The 10,903-nt window shown below is 46.3% G+C and overlaps 2 protein-coding genes across 4 annotated transcripts; one reads left to right on the forward strand and one right to left on the reverse strand.

Annotated features, from left to right (window-relative positions):
• Positions 1-729: 729 nt before the first annotated feature.
• LOC100820956 (eukaryotic translation initiation factor 3 subunit C) lies at positions 730-5,998 on the forward strand. Its single transcript, XM_003578099.4, has 4 exons — positions 730-938; positions 1,430-1,489; positions 1,616-3,436; positions 4,783-5,998. Exons 2-4 carry the CDS (start codon positions 1,466-1,468, stop codon positions 5,743-5,745), a joined length of 2,808 nt encoding a protein of 935 aa, XP_003578147.1. The 5' UTR covers positions 730-938; positions 1,430-1,465; the 3' UTR covers positions 5,746-5,998.
• A 1,662-nt stretch (positions 5,999-7,660) lies between these two features.
• Positions 7,661-10,652, reverse strand: LOC100832891 (WAT1-related protein At4g30420). Of its 3 annotated transcripts, XM_024454803.1 has the most exons (6): positions 10,448-10,530; positions 9,542-9,674; positions 8,826-9,081; positions 8,551-8,709; positions 8,277-8,428; positions 7,661-8,136 (listed from the first exon to the last, which is right to left on the reverse strand). In XM_024454803.1, the coding sequence occupies exons 2-6, from the start codon at positions 9,652-9,654 to the stop codon at positions 7,932-7,934; spliced, it is 885 nt and encodes a 294-aa protein (XP_024310571.1). In that variant the 5' UTR covers positions 9,655-9,674; positions 10,448-10,530; the 3' UTR covers positions 7,661-7,931. The 3 variants fall into 3 exon arrangements, with proteins under 3 accessions (XP_024310571.1, XP_003576542.1, XP_024310570.1); XM_003576494.4 differs by lacking the exon at positions 9,542-9,674 and having other exon boundaries at positions 10,448-10,652; XM_024454802.1 differs by lacking the exon at positions 10,448-10,530 and having other exon boundaries at positions 9,542-9,825.
• Positions 10,653-10,903: the final 251 nt, after the last annotated feature.

Genomic DNA, 10,903 nt, shown 5'->3' on the forward strand with positions numbered 1-10,903 from the left:
TAGGCAAGGAAAAAGCAAGCCAGGGGCCTTTTGCTGTCGAAGGGATAGGCGCGGAGTGCGGCACTTAGTCGAAGGTGCGCTGACGCCGAGCTTGTGCGGCGGCAGAGAGCGACGCTAGGCGCTGGGCACCTACGGCGCACAGGAGAGGGGAAAGAGGGGGGAAACAATTCGGCTCTCGCCTTGAGTGCAACGGGACGGTCGAGATGGTTAGAAGAGGACCGGACCGATGATCTCGTCAGCGGCGGGTGGCGGCCGAGACAGAGCATCAAGGCGGGGCCCGCTCAGACCACGGGAACATCAAGGGGAAGCACGAGTGGGCTCGGGACCGCCATGGGGTGTGATTTTTCTGGTATTTATGATTTCGGAGTCAAAATTAAACGGTTTGCGACTTCAGGGGGTTACGTTCCGAGAGATACGTTTGGGTGTGAAATATGGATTCTTTCTTTTCTTTCGAGTAATTAACTCCAACGGGCCGCTGTCACGCGCACGCACGCGTGTTACTGGCCCCTAGATCCAGTTAGCCCATGGGGTCGGCCCGACGTTGTTCCAAATTTGACTTTAGAAAACGATGGGCTCTTCTAGAGAAACTAATCAATTGATATCAATGATCTCACAGACGGGTATAGAGATTCGGTCCACGGCCCATCTTACCGAAAACGCCAACCAAACTGGCCCAGCCCAGCGTGCCACCACTGCGCACGCACGCGTGTTACCGGCCGCTAGATCCAGTTTCCAAGCCAAACCCTAGCGTCTGCACCTCCGGTTTCCGGCTTTCCGCCTCCGCTCTGCACGCCGTCGGCTCCTTGACGCCCCCATCCTTGCCCGCCGTCGGCTCCTTGACGCCCCCATCCTGCCCAGCCGCTCCGGCCACTCCGCCGCTCCACGCTTCCGTCTCCGCTGGATCTGGACCTCTTCCACTCCAACGCTCGCGACACAAGGCAAGTTAATCGACCTGACTGATCAATTTTCATCTCGGAGTTCACGTTGCATCCCCATCGCCCGGCGGTGACGCCGCCGCGACCTAGCGGAAGCCTCGTCGCCAGACCACCTTAGCGGCCGCCTTATCGCGACCCACCGCCCATGAGCACTTGCGACGAGTCCGTGGGCGCTTGGCCGTGTCTTTGCTTGTTTTGTCTCACGGTTTCTCAATTATGTTGAATTATGTTTGCGTTATAGGTCTCGCCATCTGCTCACACACACGAATTTACTTTATTTGCCATGCCTGTTTAACTGCCCTTGACATTTTTTCTCTGAATTATTCATCTATCTGAGTCGATTCAGTAAACATCGGTGTACTTCCCCTGCCAGACTAATTCGTGTGTTGTGAGGATTGTTTATTTTTACCTTCTATTGACGGCTTGTGACTTAAATATACTTTTGTGCTTCCTTCTGTACTTTTGTATTGTTTCTCAAATTCTATACTTTGCAGAGCTTGAGTCCCGTTAAAGGAAAAGAACAAGTAGCCATGGCATCTCGTTTTTGGGGACAGGTACTCATTTGTGCTGAGCGGCTGACTCCCGATTCTTTGTTGCATACTTGCAGTATTATGTGCACGTTTTGGTCCTTGTCAAATGCAGTTACTTGACACTTTTATCTTTGTTCTCCCCAACATCAGGGAGACAGTGATTCTGAGGAGGAAGTGGAGGAGATTGAGTCAGAACAAGGGAGCGATAGTGAAAAATCAGAAGCTGGTGATGGGGGGCGTGATGGTTCCAAGAACCGCTATTTGAACAGATATACTCAGGACAGTGATGAGTCTGATACAGATAACCCCCGTGTGATTCGCTCCTTGAAGGACAAGCGCAATGATGAGATGAAAGCTACTGCTGACCAGATGCGCAATGCCATGAAGATAAATGACTGGCTTAGCTTGCAAGAGAGTTTTGACAAGTTGAACAAACAGCTTGAGAAAGTTGTCCGCATCAATGAATCTACCAAAATTCCAAATAGGTATATCACCACTCTTGTATTACTTGAGGACTTCCTTGCTGAGGCTCTTGCAAACAAGGAAGCCAAGAAGAAGATGAGCAGCAGCAATGCCAGGGCGCTCAATGCAGTGAAACAAAAACTTAAGAAGAACAACAAGCAGTATGAAGACCTGATTCAGAACTGCAGAGAGAATCCGGACAGTTTTGAAGATGATATTGCAGATGAGAAGGATGTGGATGAGGACGAAGATGATAGTGGTGAAGATATTGTGGATCCTGATAAGATGGCTATGTCTGAATCAGAAGAGTCAGGGAACGAAGATGATGGGAGTGATGAAGGTGGAGCCTGGGAAAAGAAGTTAAGCAAGAAGGATAAGATTATGGACAAGCAGTTCTTGAAAGACCCGAGTGAGATTACATGGGATATTGTCGATAAAAAGCTCCGTGAGATTGTTGCTTCTAGGGGTAAGAAGGGCACTGGGAGAATTGAGCGTGTGGAGCAGCTAACATTTTTGACTCGCGTTGCAAAAACGCCGGCCCAGAAGCTTGAAATTCTTTTCCATGTGATCTCTGCCCAGTTTGACGTCAACCCAAGCTTACTTGGTCATATGCCAATCAATGTGTGGAAGAAGTGTGTTAATAATATGCTTCTTGTGCTTGACATACTGCAAAAATATCCTAATATTGTAGTAGACACCTCAGGGGAGCCTGATGAGAAGGAAACTCAGAAGGGTGCTGACTATGATGGAACAATCCATGTCACAGGTGACCTGGTTGCATTCCTGGAAAGGATTGACTCCGAGTTTTTTAAGAGTTTACAGTGCAGTGATCCATATACCAAAGATTATGTCCAGAGGCTTAGAGACGAACCCTTGTTTTTGGTGCTTGCACAGAATGTCCAAGATTACCAGGAAAGGCTTGGGAATCTTAAGGCTGCTGCGAAGGTTGCGTTGCGTCGTGTTGAACTAATCTACTACAAACCTCAAGAAGTATATGATGCAATGAGAAAATTAGCTGAGCAGACTGAGGCTAGCATGGAGGATGAAGATACTGAGGCTGGTGAGGACCATCAAGCAGCTGATGACAACAGGGGGCCAGCACCGTTTGTTGAGATTCCAGAGCTAGTACCTAGGAAGCCTACTTTCCCAGAGAGTGGCAGAGCTTTGATGGATGGATTGATGTCTCTAATTTACAAGTATGGGGACGAAAGGACCAAAGCTCGAGCAATGCTGTGTCACATATATCACTATGCAATCTCTGATGAATTTTCTGTGGCTCGTGACTTGCTCTTAATGAGTCGTTTACAAGATGCGGTTCTACATATGGACATATCAACACAGATTTTATTTAACAGGGTTATGGCCCAGCTGGGCTTATGTGCTTTCAGGGCTGGTTTGATAGCTGAAGCTCATGGTTGCCTGTCCGAGTTATATTCAACTGGTAGAGTGAAAGAGTTGCTTGCACAAGGTGTACAGCAAAGCCGGTACCACGAAAAAACTCCTGAACAGGTGAACTTTCGAACCCTCTCAACACACACTTCCCTTGTCCTTTATTTGAAATAGTTACATATTGGTCAGTATGTCACCTAGGGTGTGTTTGATTCTAGCCCAACCTTGCCCTACCTAAAAATTGGTTAGCCAAAATATTGGCCAACCTTTTGCTTACCTATGAGCTGGCTTCTTTGGCAAGAAAAATGAACTAGAGTTGGCAAAGAATCATTTTCGTATACCAAAATATTGGCTACCATCCGATCAAAGACCGAGGTTTTGGTCATAACCAAAATATTGACATGGTACCTTTTGGTAACAATCCAAACATACCCCTAGTCTCGCATATAGCATATGCGTAGGAATTGAACCATTATTGAGTTATTTCTGGTAATAGAACAACCAGTCTGTTGTATTAGAATTTCTTTCCGTGCATGTATTAGTTAATTCATTACTTATTTCTCCTTATTCTTTACAAAATTTCAGTTTTTCCTTACCACACAGATCCACCAGGATGGATCGTATTCATTTTGATGCCTAAAAATGCAAAAAATGAAGTCTTGAAATTGCAGGAATTCATTTATAATAAGATCTCCTATAAATATTTATATTGATCACTCTTATCGATATAAAAATTAGTGTTAGGTTTTGTGTTGAGGTATCTGCTCAACGAAGGTGCAGAGAGAGCGGGTTGGGTGTTTCAAGTTTATTGTTACAGAATAGAAAAAAAAAGTATTTTTAGAATCGAAGGTTCATAATATAAAAGTATTAAGCTTGTTGGCTTTTACCCATTATATTTTGGTTTTGGAATTAATACATCATTCAAGTTGGCTAACAGAGTATCTCTTCCTTTACCCAAGAAAAGGCATTTCTATTTTCGATGTCCAATTCCAGAGTTTCAACAATAAATTAGGTTGCTAGCTAAGCGTCTGGTACCTAAAAGAGTGCTAAGCTAATCTGGTTCCTTCTGGTAGCAGAACTTTCTGTTTCAGGGTGGGGTGCGGGATTCAATCAAGCTTGATCACCCATTAACAAGCAATTGTAAATTTGTATTGTGCGATGGTTTGGTCATGGGGCGCTCCTGATTTTACACAAAATGACTCTGGTGTTTCTTCACCTTTGCTCTGTGCCATTTTCTCCATGTTGAGCTCCTTTTGTATTTTTTTATCTAGATCTACTATAGGTGCTTCAAGATTATCTGCTCTGATTTTGAGTATTTTCAAGACTGATATGGGCTTCAACTCTTGGTTTTAGCTATAGGATTCAATCAAGTAAGCTGTGAGTTGTGCACAGTAGGAATAGCAAGTACACACATTTTGTGCTAGTACTCATCAATGCTGACATTGTAGTTACTCTTATCCCTGCAGGAAAGACTTGAGAGGAGAAGGCAGATGCCTTACCATATGCATATAAACCTTGAACTTTTGGAAGCCACACACTTGATCTGTGCAATGCTAATTGAGGTCCCCAATATGGCTGCCAGTACTTTTGACAAGCGGAGGCCTATGAGCAAAACATTCCGCAGACTTCTTGAAATGAGCGAGAGACAGACTTTTGTTGGTCCTCCAGAAACTGTGAGGGATCATGTATTGGCAGCTACAAGAGCCCTCAATAAGGGTGACTACGAGAAGGCTTTCAGTGTCATCAATTCACTTGATACCTGGAAGCTTTTGAGGAACAAGGAGCACATTCTTGAGATGCTGAAGCTTAAGATCAAGGAAGAGGCTCTCAGAACCTATCTGTTTTCTTACTCATCTTGTTACGAGTCCCTGAGCCTTGGTCAGCTCATTACTATGTTTGACCTTAGCGAGCCACAGGCTCACAGCATTGTTAGCAAGATGATGATGCATGAGGAGCTTCATGCAAGCTGGGACCAACCGACCAAGTGCATCATTTTCCATAGCGTGGATCAAACTAGGCTGCAGGGACTGCTCTTTCAGATGGCGGATAGGCTCTCAGTCCTCGTGGAGAGCAACGAGAGGGCATATGAGGCTAGGACTGGCGGTGCCCTTGAGGGGGCACCACCCAGGCGAAGGAATGATGGTCAAGACTCTTCCAATTTGGGGAAGTGGCAGGAGAACTTTGTATCATCACAAGGTCGGCGCGGTGGTGGGAGATTTGGTTACTCTGGCAGAACTGGAGGACGCGGTGGTGGCTACCAGAATGATAGGTTCCAAAATGACAGGAGTGGTCAGGGTTCCCGCGGTGGCTATGGTGGTGCTGGTGGTTCACGGTTCCATGAGGGAAGGGCTCGCACACAATCTGGTATGCCATCTCGAGGCGACGGGAGTGCACGCATGGTGAGCCTGAATAGGCCTGGTAGAGTATAGGACTTATACTAGACATTAGTTTGCTTGCGGCCTCCCAAGTTTCAAATCACCGGTTTCTTTAATCACCAAGAAATCTCCAGCCGTTTTGAACCGCAGTAATCGTTTGCTATATTTCGTTGTAGCTCTTAACTTGAATCTGTCAAGAAGACTTGTCCGCTTTTTGTATCGTGGGAGTGAGGACCATGTATGCATTCATATATTTGGTTTTGACATCAACCTCCAATTATCTACTCTTATCATTTTGCTCCAAACATAAGTTGTCTGCCTCGGAATGTGTCTTATTTCATTGAGAGTAGTTACGGAACAGATTTATTCTTCATGAATTAAGTTCTAAATAGTACTGTACATTAATTGCTTTACTTAATTGTTGAAACCATCGGTTTTCTATAATTTCTTGACTAAATTGTTCATGAAACTGAGACCTACTGTGATTGCTTTACTCAATTACTGATGCTTCTATAGTCTGCCCGTTTCTCTATATAAGGTCATATAGTCAGTATGATCAAGAGCCGAAATCAATTCACGGTGTATTTCTGATTTGCTCCAGTAATGCACACTCCTTTCTCTCCGATGCGGAGACTGAACTCCAAACTGTTACAGTAACCTTTTCGGCAACCCTCTTGCTCTACAACTCCGCTCCTGGAGTGGCTATTGCATAGCTGAGTATTTCATAGAAATTTGCGGAGTCAAAATCGTTGCTCCACGAACTCCTGTATTCACACGACCATTCACTCACCCTGCATTTCAGAATTACCCACCAGTGCCAGTGTGTCACTCACCGGCCTATTTTTGCTTGGCTTGACCCGAGATTCTTCATAGAGGTGACATGGCAGAGACTGAACCCTAATGTTGCCACTGCAACCTCCTCGTTCGTCGCCATCTCCTCCCGGCCGTCACCTCCGAACTATAGCAGCGACTCAAATAGGAGATGTATCGATTTGACCAAACAATGGGGATGGGGTATTTTCGCCTAGAAAATATGACACATGGGCCTAGATAAAAAGAGTAGCTTATAGAATAATAAAAATGTGTTCTGTCAAGATGCAATAAAATATGCTACGTCATGACAACACATGATCTAAATTTATGAAATAAGAAATCATTTACTAATCAAATAACGCCACAAAGTCAAAAACCAAACAACTAGCTCACGATCTAAAACTTAAATACAAGTATTGATAGCGTAATTGCGAAAAACTTTAATCTCGCACGATGATTTTCATAAAAAAAAGTCACCTACTGGATGTAGCTTGGCGTACACATGAGCCATTGGTGCAATCAAGTGATCGGCCAATTTAGCTTGCAAACTTTTTGTTTTGAACATATGTGATTTATATACCACACGTGATTTGTCAGCTTAGGTAACGACCATCGTCTCGCACGTGATCTGGACTTTAATTCGAAATACACAACTAATATCACCTCAAACGATCAATTATTTCGATGCAAACATTGATGAACTTACATGTTGTGAACTTTAAATTATGGACTAAGATCTAAAACCACATAAATATTGTGTCATATTCAAAACATGATATACTTCAGTACTCTCTGTCTCTCCGATGTACGTCTTTTTTGGCTCTGACTATATAGCGAGCATTGTCCAAACTTTACTTGAGTGTATATGTGCAATGCGGTTTACTAATTTCATTTCTAACAATAATCATGCTCATGATCTGGGATGCAAATTTTATTTTCATATTGACCTAATAGCACATACAAATGACATATGCACCTTTCATTTACTATATTTGCTAGGCTTTTGAAATAATACAACAATATATAGATATGTATAAAGATGTTTCCCGCGGGACACCACTAGTTAAGATTAAACAGGAGCAGCTGGCCTGTTTGGAGCTGGGCAAAGAGCGCCATCAAATAGGATTTAATAAAATTCCAGCCAAACTGATAGAACTCCGCGGAAAAATCATCAGGACCGGGCGCTTTGTTATACTCCATCTGGAAAATGGCATCATGCACTTCCTGCTCGGAAAGTACCGCCACGATCGAGAATGGCATTCTCCACCGCAAAAAGTTGAGGTATATTAGGATAAAACGATCGCCCAATAGGCGTAAATCTGGCCGTCGTCACAGATCGACTCCACCGGCACACTCTACCTTAAAGTCTACAAAGTGCAAACACGTACCGGCCATGAGCTGAAAATTGCTACTCAAAACAACGTCTCCTACTCTTTCTCGGTTGGGTTGACGTCCGCCAGGAGCGGTTCCGTGATGGTACTCTCGTCATCTTCGAGCTGCGAGTCCGACCGCACCACCGTCGTCTTCTCCAGATCTTCGGTGTGCTCCGGCACCCTCTGGCCCTTTGCGTCGCCTGCTTTGGCCCACAGCACGATGTACAGACCAGCAACCACAGAGATGGCACCCAACAAGCTGGAGACAAGCAAAATCAATCGTACAGACGTCAGCCTAAAGTTCCATGTGAAATCAGCAACGAAAAACTATTCCTTTTTTTCGACCAGCAACAACTAATTAAAATGGCTGCCCATCTTTTCTGACAGAGGTGAAATTACCTTCCAGCGTGTGGCTCTTCGTGAAGGATAAGGGTGGCCAGCACGGTGGTGACGACGGTGCAGAGGGGGTTGAACATGGCCGAGTAAAGAGGGCCTCTCACAGTTATGCACCACGACTGCAGGTAGAATGTCACGCCTGACCCGAACGCGCCCTGCAAGTGCAAGTTCCCAATGGTCGACATTGTTGTTAAACATTGTGTTTGTTTGTGTTTAGCCTGCAAGCATGTAGCCTGAGCCAGGCGCAAAAGCTGGCATTTCTCGGCGGCGAACTTACGGCGAAGATGCAGCCCAGGAGCTCGAAAAGCGACCGGATCTTCCAGGCGCTGAGGTCCGGCACCGCGAACGAGGTGAGCAGCGCCGACTGCGCCGTCGACAGGAAGCACATCCAGGCGGCCAGCGTCAGGGGATCCACGTAAGACTTGCAGATCGGCACCTGAAGAAGGAGAACGAAGCTAGGTTCAAGCTGGTGTCGTTATTTCAGTAGTTGTGTGCTCTTCTTTCCCTGAAAGTTTTTAAATTCTTGCTTGAACGATTGGCTAGCACACTGACCTGCAGGATGAGCCAGAGTGACCAGCAGGAGCTGCTGGCGACGAGGAACAGCGCGCCGATCACCCATTTCCGGCTCACGGGCGAGTGGAGGAGAAGCACGTCGTACTCCAGGCCTCCTGGGCCGCCCCCGAGCGAGTTGATCTGCAGCAGCTTGGGCCCCTTGAAGAACGCCATGACCATGGCGCCGCCGACGCAGACGCCCGTGCCGAGAATCTTGGCCATGCTTCGCGGTTTCCTGATCTCCACGCTCTCTAGCCTGCATGCATGCATCAAACGATGGTGATTTGACACTATTAACTAGAGGAATTTAACACAACCACAACCGTATTTGTCTTGTTTAGGATGTCCGGCCCACTGACACTGATAGTAGGTGATAGAGAACTAATAAGAGTACCAAATTACTTGCATTGTGCCTACGGATTCCACAAATAATGTTGGTCCGTACGTAGAGTCCTTGTCGGGCGCGGTTATGTGCTCAGATCGTAAAGAGATCGAGACAGTCTGTGTCAAAGTCTGTGGCCAACAGGAGGCCAAGAAGATGTGCTGGTTATGTGCTGGTCTTGTCGGGCGCGGTTAGAGCAAGGCCAATGTGAGCTGAGTCTAGATAAATTGTTAGGATCGTGTCTAAGAAACCCAAAACTGGTCTAACGTGTATTTTTCTTAGCATCGCCTCGTGAGATCCACCGTCCCACAAGTTACCCAAAATAAGAAATCACCTCCGGTGCTTCTTCTCTTCGTCTTCCTCCCAAATTCCCAATCGATCTATGGGGAGAGATCCCCAAATTAGAAATCCATGACGCTGGGAGTGGGACACCACCATCCTCCTCATACTAGCTCCATCTTCTTCCCCTTCAATCAGAAATCAGAAATCAGCCGGCCGTCGTCCTCCTTCTCATACTATTTCTATTTTTCCCTTCCATGATTCCATCGATCCATGACGCTAGAAATTGAACGCGGCGGCACGCAGCACCAGCAGGGGCGAAGGCGCGACCTCGCCTCGTGCCCTGGGCGAAGGCGCGGCCTCGCCGCGTGCGCTTCTGCCGCGCTGCCGGGAACGAAGCTCCAACGGCTGTACAGAGAGAGGAAGAGGGAGCAGGAGGACACGCTCAGCGTGGGACCGACGAGGTCAACGATTCACTAACTCGGCGCAAGTTCTTGAGTCGAGTCTAAAACTTTTTTCTTAGCACCGTGCTTCATATTTATATTTCTTTTCTACTACTAGTGGAGTAGTATGTTCTGACAAGTGGTACAATCTGCTCTGTAACTACTGTACGCCTGTACGTACGGTAAACAGTCGTTTCAGCTGTAAGTTAGGAGATGCAAATAATGTTCTGCAAGATAAGTTGAAAATGGACATAAACATGCAGTGAAAAGGATGCCGGCGACGCTAGCTTCTATTTGTGGACTGTGGCTCAGTTCAGAGGAATTGTGACGTGAGGTAGTCCAGGACTCCAGGTTCTCTCGAACACATCAACACGTACTTAAAGAAAAACGGATTTCTAGGTTAATTGGCAGATGAAATTTGCCTGCAGGGAACCGTGCGTACCCTAGTGACGTGCATATGCCATTGGGTGAAATCAAAGAAGAGTGCCGGCTGGTTTGTTACAGTTTCAGGTGCTCACCCAACTGACGTCGCCAAGACGAAGGTTATCGCGGGTATCAGGTTCGTCATGGCCGTCGCCATGGACGAGGACCCCAGGTGCAGCCCTTGGTAGTACAAGTACTGGTTCGTTGTCGCCCCAACAAGAGAGGCCAAGAACACCAGCGCGAAGCCTGTCGTTCCGATACACACCATCTCCTTCAGCCTCTTCCTGGAGAATTAATGAATCAATGAAGCCATCAGAGATATGCAGATTTGTCAGCGTAGTTTAGTCCATTCTGCAGGGAATGAATCAATGAAGCCATCAGAGATATGCAGATTTGTCAGGGTTGCGACAGTTAAATATGGAAGGTCTGTCAGGGATGCGACCACAGAGCCGATCGAGCCCATCTTTCTCCTAACCGACACGACAGTTAAGGATTCGTTTGGCGCGGTGGATTATTTTTCCACGCTCTTCTTTTCGTGGTTGGCTAACTAT

The sequence above is a fragment of the Brachypodium distachyon genome, chromosome 4 (assembly GCF_000005505.3).
Source record: "Brachypodium distachyon strain Bd21 chromosome 4, Brachypodium_distachyon_v3.0, whole genome shotgun sequence".
NCBI lineage: Eukaryota > Viridiplantae > Streptophyta > Magnoliopsida > Poales > Poaceae > Brachypodium > Brachypodium distachyon.